We start from the raw sequence: 20,617 nt of genomic DNA, 5'->3' as shown, positions 1-20,617 counted from the left end.
CTTTATTTTCCCAGCGCCCTGGGCCGGGTTCACTTTGCCCATGGGTTAATCCGGCTCTGCGAATAAAGGAGTATGGATAAAGAGTCGTTGCCTATGTTTAAGAATATATCAAATCATCAGTAACACGTCTATCAGTGTGTAAAGAACATGGTAAGCAAATTCGGTTGGTCTTTCATAGTTTCTATACGATGTTATGTAACGTAGTTTTTGGAAAGCTTTTATACCCCATGAAATAATATTGCGTTATGTACGTGAACCGAACTGGTTAAACGTCTCGCTCAAGACTCGAATTCTATATAACGTACAAGTTTCCGTATGTACCAGGGAATTCACCAAGATCCCAACTAGTTTGTACTGATGTTCTTGCACTCTTGCAGAGAGGATAGTAGTCACAATAAATCGATGAAGCAACATAATGGATAAAGAATTCATTTATTTGTTTGTATAATACATTTGTGTTTCAGCTTAATTAGTTAACTTAACAAAATAAAATTAAAATTTGTTTTATCACTTTTGGATAGAAGTCGTTCTATAATTGTGTGCATACGCGTTCCGTAAATTGTACGTCTGCTTTTAATTAAAACATAGAGAAGGTAGATTGATAAAAGGTTTTGATGCACAAAATTAGCAATTACGTAAAAATGTGTAGTCTAACGACAATAGAATTGACTTAAATGCTAAAAAGAATGCCACGAAAATTTACTCTTCATAAAATTAAGAGATTATAGCACGAAATCACGTTTAATCTGCTTTCGGTGCGATCACTTCTGCAGTTTCATTGACCGTTTTCCGTGGATGATCATTCCATGGCTGAATTTTACCGCTTCCGAAAAATATGAAAATCAACGCTGGTATAATGTACACAACTGCGCCGATCGTAAAGATTATGCTCCACTCATCGATGGTGTTCTAATGGGATTGATCGAAAGATTGGATTTAATTTTAACTCGATATTGCATCAGCCAGCAACTGACCGGAAGTATTTATTTTTCTTTCTCTCGGTTATCTAATGTTTTGGTTGAGTAAATATTTTGACTTACCCGATCTTGTGTAAAGTAGCCCACAACTAATGGCGTTATGAAACCTGTTGTTGTACCACAAAAATTGATGATTCCGTAAATTGTACCGGCCTATCATTAAATTAAGAAATTTTTAAAATTTGAATGATACGGGTCATTCCACGCGAATGTCTCCCTCATGCGATTTTCACACGAGAAACATTCTCACGCGGAGTGACTGTCAGCATCTTTCGTAATTACATAATTCGGTGCAAGATCCTGTGCATTTTGTAGATTGGTCACCGTTGACGCTCCGTTGAAACCGAGTGAAAGTGTGATCATTCCAACGCATACGTACGGATTACTACCAACGTAGGTCAGTCCAATGAGTAACAGTCCCGGTATTATGTGAGCTGAAAGCGAGATTTCGTACAAATTCCTTGGCGCTCTTAAACCGCAATAAAAATCGTTTATCGCACGGTTGACGTGTCAATTAGCATTTTAATTTATTAATTTTTCATCCATAATTGATTGTCTTGATAGTTATCCGATGAAAATCGCAAAACAGAAATTAATTATTGTTTGAATGGAATTTGTTGAGCAAAAAAAGACACGCGATGGATTTGAGATAATTTATCAGATTGTTGTATTGGATGGGCTAATCTAAAATTTCGATTTGTTTTTTCATCGGTCGGGTTTTTATACACACAAAAAATTAACTGTAGACGAACCGTGACGGTCAATAATTTAATCGAAGCAAAAATAAAAATAAAAAAAAGATTTTAAAAAACAAGATGTAAAGTGGAGAATAAGTAAAAAAAATTGTTCATTTTATGCCAATGCGGGTGTTATTGTCTGTTTTAAAGGATATGCAAGCTGTGGATCAAAACAGGTCAATTTTACATTCCCTCATTCCACCCATGTCACTGCCACTGTCAAATCAGACATCTGTTATCGACCACGAGGACAAAAATAATGAGAGTTTAGCTTTGTCCATCCTTTTATACCGGAAAAATATTACAATCAAACAAAAGAAGTAAAAGATTTTGCAAAAAAAAACTTTCGTCTAATAAATTTTCAACCGGTAAAATCTATTACTTCACCTGTTTTAACACACTTGATCATAGCTTATTTTTCGCGTCCTTGCCAATTACACCGTAATAAGTTCTTCATCTAAATACTAACCGATCTGGACTTTATAGTAATAAATTGTTGAGAGACAAAGTATCTGGGCTGGTTTAAAATAAAATGCGAAAATTCGGTATGACCAACACACACCGTTCTTTCGCTTCATACTCACAGAATATGCAAAAGAATTTCCGAATCGCTGTCACACTCATCCATCCATTTTTCCTAGCCGAATCACCAATGGAACCAAAAACAAATCCAGAAATAAATCGAGCCAAGTACGGCAAACTGGCCAGAATGCCAGCATGTGACAATTTAAATCCGAGAACCTTCGAATGGATATGCATTTTCACCACTTATCCCAGTTAAAAACGCAAAAATTGCTTAGACTTACCTCGCTCATGAATTTCGGGGCCGCTGTAAGCAAAAAGAACATTCCCCACATATTACCGTAATGTAGAGCGTTTAAAGCAAGAAATGGTAACGATGTGACTAGACTTAAGAATGGTGGAAGAGACTGAAAGATAAATTGAAACGATCATTTCGACTCGCTTTTCGTTGTCAAGAGGTCATCCGCGCACTACCTTCTTATTGGAAATACTATCTCCCATTGCTGCTTGGATGTACTCCTTTTCTTCCTTTCTGATTCTGGGATGATCGCTTGGACTATCCGATACCAATGCATACCAAACTAGTGTTACGACTGCTGTTATAGCTGCCGGAACGTAAAATGCATAAATCCATCCAAACGTTTCAGTCAGATATCCGGCCATCGGCTGTGTGTGCCAAATTAATTGTTTTTAGAGTCGGAATTTAAACATTTTCATCAACTCCAAATACGTACCCATGTTATCACCGTTCCGAACGTTCCGCCGAGCAATGTGGCTACAAATTTACCTTTCTCGTTTGGTGGGGCCCATTTTGAAATCAGATTGTGCATCGCTGGATAGAGAACTCCCTAGAGATGAAGGAATGGAAATCCGTTAGTTCCTAGAGTTTACCGATGTGCTAGTCATGTTATTTTACCCCAGCCACTCCAGTCAGTAGTCGAACGATAAAAATTAGCCACACAGAGAAGCTAGCCAACATTGGTACAATGGCAGTGAGAATTGCACTCAGTGCCATCGAATATGTGGTGACATTTTTACCGCCAAGCCATTCGGATAATGTACCACCGGGTAATGTTGTCACAAGGTAGCCCCAGAAAAATGCGCCCAACAAATAACTTTGTTCCGTCGATGTCCAATTGAATCGTGGACCGTACTGTGGTGAATAAAGATCTTTAGCTGTGCATTATGAGGAAGCAAATGGCAATTTTCACATTATTGGTATCATCAAGCCAATACATATCAAAGTGCAATTTGGTTCCGTGAAACGGTTTTGCATCTTTTTTTTAATTCTTGCTTTCAGTACCAGATGTTATAGTGTTGCAACATTCCTGTTACAAGCTTGTCATGTCGTGTGGCCTAATACCCATGTACCGAAATAACTATAAAAATGCTGCGGAACGAGTTTTTTGGAACTTTTATTGCGTGTTTCATAAAGAAGTGTGTGATAGGGTGGTTCAAAACGCCTTTCATTCTCGGTTTCGTTGGGTCTCCTCACCTGGACCTTTTTTTCCATCGTTAGTCGATATTAAGATAGTAGGAGAATCGAACAATGGGAGTAATAGTACACTAGAAAAGTCATTTTGAACAATAAAAACAAACGATGAGCTGTAGTGAGTCAGCTTTCTTATACACCAAAAGCGTTTGTTACAACTAGTGAAGTAAAAGATTTTGCATCAAACACTTTCCGGTACTTTGAAGTTCAAAGTTTGAACAAATGAAGTAAAAGACGTATTGATTACATCGCGATACGGTTGTTGTTTTTCAAAGTTTAACCGGAAGATATATTAGTCAGTTTATACGCAACAAATGTTGCAGGGAAGACAAGGAAGACCAAGAACCGATTTCATCGCTCAACAAATTTCAACCACCCTAATGAATGAATGGCACGGAAAAAAGTTATGAGAAATCGATAATTATAAAATTGTACGGTTCGTAACAAACTAATTACAAAAATATTTATGCGTAAGTGCTTTGATCGGTAACTTTAAAAAAAAACCGCACAAAAAACTGGTAATCAAATGCGACATACCAACAACATTATGATTAATAATGATGGACGATCGAGTAATAACTACATTTCGGTGATGGTAATGAGGGATCAAGAGGTATTTTTATGTCTTGTCACATCATCGTTGATTTACTTACATCTGGAAGTGCAGCTAAAGTTTTGTTTTCATGTAAATTTGTCGGCTCGACCATAGCCAAAATATTGATGGATATGTTCACTCTTAACATATACGATATGAAACAGGCCATAAATATCATGACTCCGACATTGAAGCGAGTGGGAATTTTTTCTGAAAAATAATGAGAAATTATATTTGCTTCACATCCCTGCTTCACATTGTGTGTGTTATCATTGTTAGAAATTAAATAGCCTCAATACGAACAACACACACTCTATGGATAATAGCGGCTAAATTTGAAGTTTTTGGACAAAATGATGTATTGACGACTTGGTCATTATCAAAAATAAGGGGCACCTTCCATACATCACTTTTCGCTTGGACCACGGAAACCACCTGGAACCACTTGCAAAAATCAAGCAAAATTTCGACTCTGCCGCTATTATCCGTAGAGTGTGTTGTTTGTGTTGAGGCTATTTATTAGAAATAATCAACGCACTGTCAGTGCGTTGAAATAATCTAAGATTTAATTTCAAACTGGAACGCTGTACGAACAGCTTCAATTAATTCACATATTTATTAAACATGGAGGGTATAAAAACCTGTGTGTTTATTCTCAAACTGTGTTTTCGAACGATGAGACATTTTTTTAATTTATTTTTTTAAATGCACAAGAAAATAACGTGAAACACTTGGCACGTCGACATCAACCCAAAGAGGAATGCTCACTAAACTAAATATCTAAAAAGGTAGCCGATTGCAGAGGAATAGATAAAATTCAAACTGTAGATTTTTGCATACCTGAAAATAAAATACTTGCAATTGTACCTGCAGGGTTTGAGAACTTTCTCTAGAAGATAAACGAAAGTACGAAGAAAAAACTACACGAAATTGAAAACATAAAAAACTCCTCTACATGTAGTCGTTCAAAAAAAATGAAGATCGAAGATAGTCTGACTATTTTGTAAAACTTTGGGAACTAAAGAAATATAATTTTGTAAAAATCAAAAAAAAGGTCTCTAAGTTTTGATAATTCAGTATAGTCAGCCTTTCACAGGTGGTAGACACAATAATTAATCGAATCTTTTACTTCTTTTGATTACAGCATTTCAAACAAAATCTTGTGTCTTATCAGTTTATCGCATTTCTTTTCGTGGCTGACGGTAACAGATGACATGACATATGATGAGTACAACGATTGAAGATGGAAGTTATGGTTGCATGTACCAGTTACTGGGGATCCGTTTTTTTTTAATAAAATTAATTCTGTTTACAAAGTACAACCCAAAATCCAGACACGAACTGACCATACTGGGCTCAATTTTTGTATAAAGTTTTCAATTTATTGGGTCTTTCGTATTGCAAACAACGCTCGGGCCTTTTTGGAGCCAGCCAACTGACTAAATCGTCCTAATTTTGTCAGTTGCCTAAAATGTGTCTGCGGCCTTCATAAACCTTCATAAATATGTAAGGGGTGCTCTGTGACAAAAACTGTACAAGATGGACCTTTTAGATCTATTTTTTTCTGAATTGAGTTAAAGAAAAAATATTTGACCGACATTGCCTAGTTTTCTCATCTGTGTTTTTCGACTTATAGCAACGCATGAGTGGTAGTCTAAATTGACGCCGTAAGTGTGCCTAAAGTTTGAATTTTAAGTGATTAGATGAAAAAGTGAACCGAAAAATACATATTTCAACGCTTCATTGTATGAAAATGACGCTACGTTAGAAAGACCTCCACACTTTCCATTTTGAAATTCGACCGCACTTACGGCGTAAATAGAGTACTGAAACTGGACAGTTTAACATACAAACGTAAAACAACATTTAAACATAGCTAACGCCGACCCGTACGAAACACCTATTCGTATCAAAAGCCTTTACTGTGAAACTCTTCATTTCTTTTACTTCATTCTCTACTGAAAAACTATTCGCCCTTTAAAATCACTTACATTATCTTTCTTTGCCTTGTTAGCATATACAAATAAATTGCCGGAGGCAATATAGACAGCCCCGTACGAAGTCAACTTTCATAAATTCCTATTTAAACAGCTATATACCGCTATATATACCTATATTTTCCTATAAATAAACATTCCACAAATGAATATGCTATTATATAGCTCTATATGCCTGTATATAGCTCAATATAGGTGAATATAGATATATATAGATGTCCATATATGGAATGCCTGAAACACCTCACACACATAACAAATTATTTCCATGTTAACAGAAACACTCTAAGTACCATTTTTCCCAAGATATATTACTTTTATTAAAATCCAATATGGCCACCGGCAGCCATTTTGTTAGGAGACCGGAAATAGTACCGACGCTTTACATTCGTTAATACCTTTCAAACAAAAAACAAATCATGAAATTCGGTCAAAATTTACTCGAGATATTGACAAAATACTCCATGTTCACTGTACGGCCGAGTAGCCAGATAAGAGCTCACTCCAAGAGACCTAGCTCAAGCTCCGGAGAACATAATTTCAAAAACTTTTTTTTTCCCTGATTGGTACGGTCAAACCTATCTAATAAAGCTAAAACAGACGAAATATGTTGAAATGTGGCCGACCTACAAGCAAAAACTGCTTGCCGCCCTGTGCCTGTTTCACACCAAGGGGTTTAACTCACGAGTCGGTCATCCGATTTCCATAAACTTTTTTTTTGTCGATCGGTATTGTAAATACCTTTCATTCGATGTATCATTTACGAGTGTAACGTTTGAATGTCCGGAGATATCTTCGAAAAACCGTAAAGCACTTATTGGGCCACAGCTCGGGAAGGGTTGATCATTTTTTTTCACTGATTCGGCATCCCTAGACAACCACAATAGGTTTCCCCTTACTCAGGGAGTCCAATTCGACGTGTTACGGACGTATGCGTAAACGCATAAGACCCCAGTACTTCGTACGGGTCTAAAAATCATGTAAAATAGAGTACTTTCTGCAGCTGACCACTATGACCACTCATGCTTGAAGTGCGTTACGTATTTCTTAAAAAAAATCTGACTATTTTTGGGACTTGCTGTAAAACAATTTTTGGCCCAGAGTCATGTTTTACGTCTCAAAAAAAACTTGTCATAACTTCACTTCCCCATTTACTTTATGTCCGATTCCGAATTCCAATAGTATGATGCTGTCATGGTGTACAGTCGGCGACTTAGCACATTTTTGTATAAGTGGATCACCTGTAAAAGCGTATGAAACAAAATGCGTCATTTATTTCTAAGTCGGCGACTGTATCAAACACAGTGTATCTTAAAAACTGATCACAGCTTCTCTAATTCAATTAAAATTCATTTAACTCCGTTAATTTAGCGATTTACACGCTAATCGAAAATATTTACTGGGGAAATTGTGTGACGTTGTTGAAATAAATACTTCGAACATATGTAAATTGCATTATACAGATTCTGTATTACAGAAGCGCTAAACCTGTAAATTTATTGGACATGCCAATGAAAAAGTAATTATAAATATAAACAAAACTGAAGGTAACGCAATCCTTCAGCGTTTTCCATACACAACGGGACCAAAATTTCGGACGAATTGGACTATAGTGCAATATTGCATCTTCATACAGATTCAGCGGAATTGATGAGTTGTGGTGGATATGAATGCTCGAATTTCGGAAATGTAATGCACCACTGAGGGGATCCCGTACTACTGTGGCGGGAGTGGCGGGAGAAGAAACTACATTTTCCCGGTCAACCGTAGACATATGAAACAGATTCACATAAAATATTCAGATTTCGATTTTCCTTTCCTATTCGTGCAAATTCTGTTTAGACGAAACAATCAACTAAATTATTGAGTTAATAATGAAAGCATCAATTTAAGTTCCAAATTGATTATAATAATTGATGTACGACCAGCAATCAATGAATCAGCAAAGTAGCAATTACACCTCGTAACAGACAAATAAAAAAAGTTTAAAAAAAAATTACATTGAAGAAAAATGAAGCAAATAAAGTAACAGTTTCCGATATGCGTACGCTGAAACAGGTGAGTTCCTCAGTCCACCTATGTAATTAAAATACAAACAAAATACTTTCTCTTAGCGTAGTCGATAATGACAATTTTTGAGTCCAGAGACTTCCATCATTAGATGTATTATTATGCACGTTTTATATTATGGCGACAGGTTGACTATACATTTCAGAGAATCAGATTTATGAATCCGTCAGCGATACGACGACAGTCTAGTGCAAATATCATAAATTTAAATTTTAAACAGAAAAAAAAGTAAAATTCTTTTGACGCAATTACATGTATGATATGATTAAACATCATATCGAATCATCGTCATCATATTTTCAGTATACAACATGTCATATGCGCATAAATCAACTGCAATGATCATTGATTATTTCATCGATAGAGGTTTTCAAGTTCGTTTATTACATAAGCACGTAAAGGTAAATTACTATTTTGAATAGTAAAATAGATCTCGGCACGTACATGTATTACATTCATGCCATTTCAAATCAAAATGAATAAAAAGCAAAAAGTCTACGAACGATAAATTTAGTGTACTTGCTTAAACACGGGGTGACCAAATGATACATTCGCAATATTTTATATGCAATTCGAGACATTGACGCCTGTTCACAGACGAAAAATTACATTTCAAAAATATTCCGACCGATTTCCTTACTTCCAATCTTCTTCTAATCAAATATGTTTGGTGGCTGGCGACTTTGGAAAATGTATGCCAATCCAGATATTAAATACAGATAAAGACATACCCAATTAGCGAATTATAAGAAAAATGAAATTTAATTGATTTAACTTCGTTTCGAATAGTCTGATGATGTCAGTAGAAGCTTTTTGATACTTCAGAAGAAAAAGAATCGCTAGCCGAATGAAGCTGAACTAAAGAAATTTTATTCTATCTACACGGCGATTATCGTGCGCAAATCTATGTGAAGGGTATAAGAATTGGCACACGCAATTGACAGAATCATGTTGAAAAGGAAAATGGGGGTAAATGTGATGATGAACTCGCTTCGCTCGTACCGGCAAACTCCACATTTACTAACAAGTGAGCGAAACAGCTATTTCTTACAATTGGACGTAAACCCCTGTCTATGTTTACACATTCAATTATAATTTATATGGTCAGAAGGTAGACATTACGTTTGACCTCTTTGTTTTCAATGAATCAATAAATTCAGATTCAGAGTCTGTTAATTTTGTTTTTGGCGTCTGGCCATCCTAATTCCAATATTTATTTATTTTTCATTTTTGAATATCAATTTATATAAATTTCGATTTCTATGATGCAATAGCACTTTTTTATTGAGATGTCGTGTGTGTAAATATTTAGAAAAAGAGCAACAACAGTGAACAATAAATAAATCTAATAATGTGATACCGCAAAACGATCAGAAATCATGTTAATTGTTAAAATTATTTCCAAATCATTCCAGGAAAAATTTATTTGATTTTTATTTTGGAATTTGTTTTTTCTCATCGAGATTTTAATTTAACTTAAAATCGACAAAATGTCTTCGCAGATCATTTAATTAAAATTGAACAAACGGTGAATGGACTGAATCAATAAATGGATTCAGTGGTTTCAAGAAACTGGAACGTTAAGTGAATGTAAACAAAATTATTTCAATTTACGTAATTTATTATCTGGGGATGAATGGAGATTTGGTACTTCTTTAGAACCAATTAAACCTGATCCCGAGCAAGCCGAAATTGTAACGGACAGCGTCTCACGAGGCTTCGCATCTGTTATCGATAGTGCACGCACGGAGGCCATCTGTGTGGGCCTATTGCGCTTACTATTACTTATTTCCTTACGTTTGTGGTTTAAGTGAATCTGCCTGTACTAGCTATGTAGTTCAGGATGATTTGTGGTTTCAAATGTATAATCAATTTGTGGTTGATTTAATAGCCCCCTAGGAACTTCCGCCTATTTTCAATAAAAGCCGGACAGTTGCAGAGGTAGTGCTCGGCTGAATCTGTGTGGTAATCACACAAATCACAGCTTGAAATATTGCGTTTTCCAATGGTAAATAATGTTAAAATTCTAGTTCATTCTGTCTTCTGCTGTTCTTGAATAAAGACGTTATTCTACCTTTTCTAATTACGGACTGCTTTTATTTCACCAACGCTACGATAATATTGAGGGATTCCAATAGGTTATGGGCCCAGGAAGAGTGAAATAAAGAAAAATAGTGAAGAACGAATCAAAATTGCGATGGAATTTAAATACGCGATAACGAAACTGAGTGGGGATAATTATTTCAATTGGCGTTACAAGATGCAGATGTACATGACGAGACAAGGCATTTGGACCGTCATTGAAGATGCGAAGCCCGATCCGGTTACCGCAGCATGGACTAAAAACGACCAGGACGCTCATTCGGTGATTGCACTGTGTGTTGAGGACAACCAAATACAACACATTAGAAATTGCAAATCTGCCAAGGATGCATGGACAAAACTGAAAGATTTTCACGAAAATGATTCCCCTAATAATCGTGTAACGATCCTAAGGAAACTCATGACAAGACGGCTGGAGGAAGATGGAGATGTGGAAGATCATGTTAACCAAATGAACGAATTGTTTCAGAAGCTGTTAGCTCTTGGTGAAGAATTCAAACCGGAGTTTATCTTGAGCGCTACACTAATCGGATCTTTACCAGAAAGCTACAACAGTCTAGCAGCTATATTGGAATCCCGTAATGAGGAACTGACATCTTCCACAGTGTGTTCAATGATAATCGATGAATACAAACGGCGGAAAGAACGAAAAGAAGGAGCAAGCAACGAATCGATCCTGAGAATCAGTTCTTCATCGTTCAAACGTGAAGTCATGTGTTTCTTTTGCGACAAGAAAGGTCACGTCAAGCAACATTGTGCGGATTATAAGGAATGGTTGGAAAAAAAACAGTCACGTCCTCAACATGCAAACGCGATTTTCGATGGCGGAAGCTCAAGCGAGGATGACGAATGTTCTCGAGAAGAATTTCTGTTTTAAGAATTAAATATAAATTGACTATACGGATTCGACTATGGCAACGTTAATGGACTATGAGATACCAAATGACAGTATCAATGTTGTGTAAATGAGGAGGAGAGTAAGAGACACATTTACAACATTTCGTTTCGATTATGACAAGAAGAGTTTGAGTTATTGGTGATGACCAAAGGATTGTTGGCAACAGAATGTGAAACAGAATTTGAGCCATTAATACAAGAGGATATTTGTGGCAACAGAATGTGAAACAGAATTTGAGCCATTGATTGAAGTTTACAATAATTTTATTAGCCTGAAAAATAAGTTGACGTACGAGTTAAGGAGGAGAAACGTAACTGTGTCGAAGCCGGAGTTTAAGCGTGAATAATCAAACTTATTTTATTCATCTTATGTGAATGAGGAGGAGTGTTAAAATGCTCGATGAATCTAGCATTCACATAAATATGAATCAACTTAGCTTTGGAACATTTGTCAAAATTCTAGTTCATTCTGTCTTCTGCTGTTCTTGAATAAAGACGTTATTTTACCTTTTCTAATTACGGACTGCTTTTATTTCACCAACGCTACGATAATATTGAGGGATTCCAATAAATAAGAGTTTGTTCAAGCCATCATGTCCAGTCATCACTCCAGTGAATATTTTTAGTCTTGTTCTGCTGATATTTATCAGATACTTTGAGTTTTTCTTATTTATATTGATGCACTGTTTTGCTTGACGGCATCCAGGAATGTTCTGCCAATATTGTGTGAATGCTTTTTCCCTTATTTTCCTAATTTTTGCTTTAATAATAGAATCAGGTATACCTCACCGGTTCTGGCCCAGTAAGCCAGAGTGGCTAGGAATCCAAATGATTTCTACTTTATGTGTTAATGATAGCTCATTTCGGGCTTACCATGTGTTTAGAGCTAATTCTGACGTGAATACGAATGGCGATACAACTTTGTGCGATATGAATTAATAGTATCAACAGTTCGTCGCTAGAATATTAACGTTCTAGTTTATTTTCAAGGAAAGGTTTTCTCACATTTTCTTCATTTTCCCAATTATTTATAAAATTGAATGCTTCTAGCATGAACGTAGAAAAATTAGGAGAATTATGGAATCACAGTAGACACAGCGTTTTTTGTAAAGATGGATGACTTGTTTTCGCTAAAACATGCAATACAAACAATCCTCAGCTGTAACTCTTATCACTAAAGCCTAAAAATTTGACACTTGTCAATTCAGTGTTCATGCTAGAAACAGTGATGTGCTGTGGTGTAAAGAATTGGATCTAGGTATGCAAGTACAGTAAGTGTACAAACAAATCACAAATTACCACGCACGTGTACACTGTACGTCCAATAAATTCAGTCGGAAAAGATGCGAAAGATCAAAGAAGGTTAATGAAGCCGAATGAAGCGTTACGCATGAAATTTGTATTTAACAAAACTGCGCAATTACGAAAGCCCGTACGAAGCACAGATTATCCTTCACGAGATGAATATAAAGCAAAAAAAAAAACGAAAAGCAATTCTGTGAATCGGCAATTATCATTTAGCTTCCACAAAAAATGGTTAGAATTAGTCTAGAATGCTTGAGGTGGTATTCGACTGCCGAATAGTCGAATATAGACTCTGAAGCTTTATAGTTGAGTTCTTCTGACTGAGTTATCGCTTCTAGGTATTTTCTGTTGATGTAACACCCTGTCGAGTTTATATTTCTGTGCCTTTGAAACCTATACGTAAAATTTGTACATTTTCGTTATAGCTCATAATGAGAGACGGTTTTGTGAGGATTTATTTTCTACATTGGTAGACACTGCTTTGTTCAGTGTGCCTTCCTACACTTATATACACCCAAGTGGTGCAACTCACGCATTTAACCTTTAAGTCCACAGTACTTTGTACGGGGCTAATAGAGAGAAAACCCATCAATGTGCGGACTGATGAATTCATGTAAACAAGCTCGGTCTTTTTTTTGCACATTACGAATGATTAAATAACTCACAAATCCATTTGTACGACATATGATATATCTAACTGAATCAATATCAATATCCATATCCATTAATTAATTATATCAAATAACCGAGAGCTTTAACAAGCAATTTATTGACAGAAAAAAAAACCTTTGGAATTTCCAACATCACATCGGATGTTGATAGCATGCCGGTGGTATGAATATTTAAAGTTAGCTTTTGCGCTTTATTATAGGTACGAATTATGTTTGAAATGTAAAAAAAAGGTGATATCGCTAGTTTTTACGAACCGAATGGGAGATACCATCATAATATTGTGGACAGCCTTCAGCGAATTAAATGTGTCCCATGAGCCAAGATAAAAAAAATAATCAAAGAACAAACGCAGTTCTAACGTTACGATACGCATTCAGATAACCGTAAATGTTTTGGTGTCTTGTCGTTTAACTTAACAACGTATCAAAAAGGGGCTCGTTCGAAGAGTAAAATAGGTAGTTCTTTGGCAGGCATAAGCACACTGATCGCTGATAGAAATTTCAACGGTATGAATATGGGTTTATCATTTAGACGGTGGATTCCCATATGTTATCCGACTCGACAAAATTTCACTTAATTCGTGGAAAAAAACCAAAATTCTTAGACCTCCTCAGTCATCAGATAAATTTCGCAACACCATTTAATTAGCACGAACTAAAATGCCAATTATAATGGCAAGATTTCAGCTGATGAGGTCAAGACAAATATAAATTTTGTCATTCATTTTATCAGTTTGATACTCTTACAATATGGTTAAATTAGCAGAGAGCTGTTGACAAGTCTTTAAAGTTTATTGACATTGTAAAAATGAGGTGCAATAAAATTGTGCTACTTCCTTATGCCACAACGAGGATGTTTGATGGTAATCTAAAATCGATATCGGTTGATTCGTATACGTTGAATCTGAATGCTTCATAAGACACATTCGAAGTTTTAATTAACTAAAACATCAGATAAGTGTGGCAATATATATACAAATCAAAACCATCCTTACATTAGCAAAGAAATTACCGAAGCGGTGGACATAAATTTGTTAACACATATAAGTCTGTTTACTCATACAATTATTGTAGCTTTCACGCATCTCGTCCATGCTCCCTGTAATTTTTAGAATATTGGCTACTGTAAACATTTTGCATAATATAACTGGGTGACCCCGACCTGGTAAATTACAATGTGACGATTACAGTCTAATGATCATAACAAACGTTCATATGTTTTCGTCATCGGCTATTGATTTGGAAAAAAATTGAATTTAGAGTCGATATTGGTTCATGGAGAGTTTCACCGTTTTCGTGCTAATTCCTTGGTTTGATGCTCAGGTAAGAAGGTAATATTATACCAGCTTCAAAAGAGCCTATTGAGCCTTTTGGAAACATCTGTAAAATGAGTATCCTTACATGGGCTAGGGTGTTATTATATCAAAATAGTTTGCTTAAACAAACGACGTACTAGATTTTTCTGTGAAACACCAGACGTAGACAGTAATTTGAACGAAGTAAGAGACTCAAAGAAAAAAGACTTCATAGACGGCAATCATATCAGCGGTTTTACTATAGAATCTATTACTTCATTTGATCAAAGTATTTTCAACAGATGAGTTCAGATCTTTCACTTCAGCTTTTTGAACTACTGAATTTTTTACGGATAACAGATGCAACACGTTAGGTAGGTGGCCGAGTGTATGGATAATAAAAGTTTTCAATGTTTATTCTGTCTGGCCAGAATGACTTAAACCAAAAAAAAATTCAGCGATCCAATTCTTTGGGCGAAGAGCCCGAAGAGTAGCGAATCGCACATCATTGCAACTGATGTTTTTTTTCAACATTTTGTTGACTCTCACAATATTTTATGTTGACTCTCACAATATTTTATGTTGACTCACTTTATCATTTATCGTGACAATCAAGTTCCTCCACACTAGAGCACCATATCAACATTATGGAAAGTCATACGAAATTTCAGCCTGAATTTCAGCAATCGATTGAATGGACTTTGGTTTTGTTTTCCAAGCTTCAAAGAGAGATTTTCTATTTAATTCAACGAAAACAGTTATACAGTGTTATCAGCGAACGAAACGTGAATTATTTTGTTGAAGTTCCATTGATGCACACCGGAAATTATATCTTTTATCAATCGACATGACAAAACAATAAACAACACTAAAAAGCGACTATTTATATACTCGATCGAACTCGTTTCAATTGTTGTTCGAGCACAAACATTTTTGACTGAATGGCGATCGTTCACCGTTTTAACACACATCATCGGACGTTTTAAACGTAATGTAAAAATCAGCAAATGAACGTAACTCTTTTACCCGATAACGAGAGTACAATTCGAGATTCACATTTTTCGTAAATGTGGTTTTTCGTGTGTGAAGTTGTTCTTTGCATACCAAATAAATGATTGAAGCGGGGTTTCGGTAATTGCTTTGAACCAATTTTATTTGAATGATATTGTGGACGCAGGTATGAATTTGGAAAATTTTCGATGTGTCATCAGATTTGCTAAGCAAATTTGTGTTTCTATTAAATAAATTTATTGACAAAATAAATCTTCATACAATTACACAGCCGGTGCAGAAGTTCGTTTATTTCTCTTATTTTATTTTAAATTCCAATAAAATGGAAATTTTAATTGAAGCCAAATAAACTGATGGATGGCTTTGGTGGTCTGACAAACGTCACATCAAATTCAATGTTTCGTTCCTGCTGAAACGTAGCTTAGCGTCCTCAAGATGAGAAAGAAGGCATATGGCAAAGAAGGTGCGTAAGTATAACATTAGATGGAAGCTTCACTTTTAAATACGGCAAGAACATTGCTAATTCGTCGGAGAAAATATAAGAAAATCTATCAAGGTCTATCAATCTAATCTATCTATTCTAATCTATCAAGACTCACCAGTCACCAAAGCCAATTACGGAAAAATTATGACAATCAGTTTGGAGGTCTGAAACAAGGGTTCTTAGTGGGGAGTACCATGATTGCGTTTTTTGCTTAAATAAATTTTATTTTATTTGGATATGGGGTTATTTATGGATGACACCGTTAAGAAAAAAGAACCTGATTTTCGAAAAAAAACCTGCCACACGTACCTGTATTTTGCAAACAATTGTTTAGGTTTAACCTGATTACTAATAGTGAACAGGTTTCAGGTCAATTAAGGTCAGGTAAAATTACATAAATCAAATTCAGGTTAACCTTACGAGATTCCAAGCTCTATTGGAATGTACCTTCTTCATCGAACTCTTTCTTGCTTAAATTTTGCCTTGGTACATTGCCTTTCCACGTAGTCCACACAAGGATTTTGTATAGTTTGAGAAATTGGTTTTTCTGTAGGACAGATATTTATGGCGGTAAGACAACAATTGTTAGATTGAGCTGAGTAGGCTGATAACTACTAAGGAAAAAGAAAGGTATTCGACCCTAGAAGGGAAAACCACTTAAAAAAAAAAAAAATCTTCGAAGCTCGTGTGGCTGGTGAAAGGTGATCAAAAACCAAAAACTTGCACTTTTACACGAGCCGTGCAGTGTCGTGTGGGATGTCATTATTAAGGTACTATTGAGCCAAATAGGGACTTATTGGATTTAAAATTCATCCACACTGAAATATGTGTTCAACTGAAAAATACTGAGAACTTACCCTGTTCTTACAGAAGTTTCTCGAGGTACACGTAACTTACATGGTCTTGTCTGATGTCATTGGAAAGGTAATTTTATGTACTTTCGGGTCTTATGAGGTTTGGATGCATATGCGATAAAATATGGGTACTTAAACGTTTCTTGCATCGTAGATATATCCAAACCACATAGGACCTTTTTTGGTCCAAAAGCACATAAAATTACCTTTCCAATGACCCCATGTACGTTTTGTGAGAAATTTCAGTAAGAACAGTTTAAGTCTTCGGTTGAAAACTTCAAGTGCACATATTTCAGTGTCGATGAATTTTATAACCAATCAGTCTCTATTCGGCTCAATAGTACATGTGATTACCTTTCTAATGACACCCCACACGACTCTGTACGGCTCGTGTAACTGGAGAAATTTTTGTAAGAAATGTGCAAGTTTTCGGTTTTTGATCACCTTTCACCAACCACACAAGCTTCAACGAATTTTTTTGAAAGTGGTTTTGGTTCCTAGGGTCGAAGTCCTTTCAAGGTACAGATAAAAAATTCCTCTTAGTGCCCAAATAGCTATTTATAACATAGAGGGTAAAGTGCTGCACTAGATGTAAATGTTAATGTGGCACGAAGCCGCACTTTGCATTGAGATTCATACAATTGTACAATGTTTTATGTAAAAGAGTCATGTAAAGTCCGCAATTTTCGAACATTATGATGCTGCGTTGCATAATAGTTATTTTCGCAACAAGTGACAAAAAGTAGGACTTTCCGTTGCCTTACGATGTGTATTGGCCTACGGCCCCGAGTGACAATCTTCACATCTAGTGCCTAAAAAGCATTTATCACTCGGTTGTATAAATAACTATTATGGCATCGAGTTCGAAGTACTTTATTAGGATGTCTAAATATGACACATCATCATCCTAATAAAGTACTTCGCACCGAGATTCATAGAACGTTCTATATGCAACAGAGGGATCTAAAGTTCGCAGTTTTCGAACATTATGATCATAAAAGCATTACATCACTCGCAATGAAAATAGCCAGTTTAGAGTGGCTGAGAAGAACCAAAAATGTGGCATTATGTATTCAAAAATTTATTATTTTAATTTTTCGAGTTTTCCCAGATCAGGGGATACTGAGTAACAATTATCGTTAAAAACGTTTCAAAAGCATCCACTTTTTTATTTACTTTTCTTCAAGGTCACCGTTACTTTGTACAATGTACTGCAGGCCCCGAAATATCAAGAATAAATTTTCTACCTCCTTTCCGTATTCCTAAATCAATCTTTGATCAGCAAAAGTGGATGATTAATGTGTTAATCTACTCTGCATTCGGTACAATTCTCCAAAAACAAACGTTTCAATCATTCCACCAATTTTGTATTCTACAGAATTCTTTTAAGATTTTCTTTTTCGCATAATTTCTACCACTTCTAGAAGTGCCACTTCAATTGGTTTGTAATTCTTCATTCGTTGAATTGAACACATTGTTATCATCATGTATCGTTAAACTTACCATTGACACTCAGTATCTGCTTCGGTACCGTTAGTAAAACCATTTTTATTTCCTTAAATTATTTAAACGAAAATCACAAAAATTATTTATATTTATCACTCGACGAGAGGTTGAACTTCGTTTTTTTTTTACTCCTTTTGCTTAACACTGAACAAATCGCATTATAATCAACGAAAATACGGAGAATAATAAATTTAAATTATCCAGTTTCTGAATTGACTGGTTTTTTTTTTCCTTCGTTAATCTAAAATATTTGGTAACATTGTTTCACATACAAAGTAATTCACACTTTTTTTTCTGTTAACACACCAAAAAAGTAGAAATTTACAAAACAAAACGTAAAAAAAGACAACAACAAAAAAATCGCAAAAAAATTATGAATATGCGGTTTGCGGATGGATCTTCTCGATAGCGACACCAATTTCAGACTGTGGTGGTTTGCATGGAAATTTTTACGTATTTGATTCAAATTTGTCGTTTTATTTAATTTAAAAAAAAAAAAAACTTTTTTTTTCACTCCAAAACAAAAATTTACCAAGAAAAAAAAATGTGCTGCTTACACTGAGAGAGTTGATCCCGCGCGAACAACATACAAAATTGAATTGAAACTTCAAATTTTTCAATCAGCCAACAACAGCAGAACAATTTTATAATTTTACACAAATGTATAACCTTTCCACATACAATTTTAGTTGGAGATATAAAACTACTGTAAGCACGGCATGAGGCATACCTGGGAATTTTATACGGTGTGATGGTTCATATACATGATGTATGATCGGTGATCAGTTACATGCTTTTGTGTCGCTTTTATGTATATATATATATGCTCGTTTAACGATACACACAACAGATGTTTGATTATAAACAGAGTCATTTTTGCTATCATCTGATTGATTTCGATTTATTGACACTGGACTATATTTACTTGTGATAGTCATATATGTATATGCATAAAACGACTTGTTTAACTATTAGCTTTACAAGATTGCTCAAGTCAATACGATAGACTATAGACATGTTCGCAGAGATCGTTTGCGTATTTTCAGTCTTTCGACTTTTGTTGGAAATTCGTAATAGACAGATAAATCGAAGCACAGAGTCAATATTTGAATAATCCTTTTGCAAAAGTTAGACCGAGCATATCACTCGAAAAAACTGATATCAGTCTTGTTGTTGCTTTTGCTAGAACTAAGTCTTCTGTTAGGTCTTTGGTTGAACAGATTGCACTGCACACTCCAGTCCGATTTCCGTAATTAAAGTTCGTTCTATTCAGTTCGTTGTATTCTTTCATAGCAAAATTGGTTGGAAATACATTTCCCAGATTCTAAATGCGGCCCTGGTTTTTCGTCTAACAGTAAGGCGCAAAAACTTTGCATGTTTTGTCGACTGTATCAATCTTTATCACAACCACCTTCGTTAATTTCAGTTGAATTTGCAGTCGATCAGGTTTTTTTCGTACTTATTTCTACTGACTCGCTCCGTTGATTATATTGTTCATGTCGATTGGATGATGAGCAAAATGCCGAAAGGCAAGTAAAATTTCGAAATGTTCACACTACCGACAGTCTTACTTTTTTCGATCTAATATAAGTAAAATCTTCTACACATGAAACGGAATACCCTAAAGGTGTACGAATGTTTTAGGAGGAGATGTTCATACTTTTAACCTGTTACAGACGGCAAATATATGACCCGTATTATTATCGCGTCTATTACTTCCATCGATCAAAATATTTTTGATTTCAAATCTTGTACTTCAATTTTTTTAACATGCATTTTACTATATAAATAACCACATTATCAAGAGCTTGTCATTATTTATGTCGTCGTTATCGATAACAGATGAATAGCCGTATGTTACAGGTTGGAGATTCTGAGGCTGGAAAATGATCTTTTTCTTTTGAAAGCGTACGTGGAAGGAACTACCTCTCTTATATTTCTGTTTTTTGTTTTGTGTCTTTCGCAGTATGATGCGTGTAACAGTTATTTGTGTATGTGACTTGTACGATTGATTTTAGGCAATTTCGCCTCAGATCAATTTTCCAAAGCAGGTCCGTATCTTCGCTCCACGTTAGTGAAGAGCCGTGACGCAAGTCCGTAC

General features: G+C 35.4%; 1 protein-coding gene across 2 annotated transcripts; it reads right to left on the bottom strand.

Moving 5' to 3' along the window:
• Nucleotides 1–413: 413 nt before the first annotated feature.
• Nucleotides 414–19,256, bottom strand: LOC119066573 (sialin). Of its 2 annotated transcripts, XM_037169124.1 has the most exons (11): nt 19,186–19,249; nt 18,514–18,757; nt 4,382–4,533; nt 3,153–3,389; nt 2,971–3,084; nt 2,711–2,902; nt 2,521–2,643; nt 2,299–2,455; nt 1,260–1,411; nt 1,041–1,130; nt 414–909 (listed from the first exon to the last, which is right to left on the bottom strand). In XM_037169124.1, the coding sequence occupies exons 2-11, from the start codon at nt 18,554–18,556 to the stop codon at nt 742–744; spliced, it is 1,428 nt and encodes a 475-aa protein (XP_037025019.1). In that variant the 5' UTR covers nt 18,557–18,757; nt 19,186–19,249; the 3' UTR covers nt 414–741. The 2 variants fall into 2 exon arrangements, with proteins under 2 accessions (XP_037025019.1, XP_037025018.1); XM_037169123.1 differs by having other exon boundaries at nt 18,514–19,256.
• Nucleotides 19,257–20,617: the final 1,361 nt, after the last annotated feature.

Source organism: Bradysia coprophila, chromosome IV, assembly GCF_014529535.1.
Source record: "Bradysia coprophila strain Holo2 chromosome IV, BU_Bcop_v1, whole genome shotgun sequence".
In the NCBI taxonomy this organism is placed as follows: Eukaryota; Metazoa; Arthropoda; class Insecta; order Diptera; family Sciaridae; genus Bradysia; species Bradysia coprophila.
The sequence above is the reverse complement of the archived record's forward strand: the minus strand, read 5'-3'. Positions and strand labels throughout refer to the sequence as shown.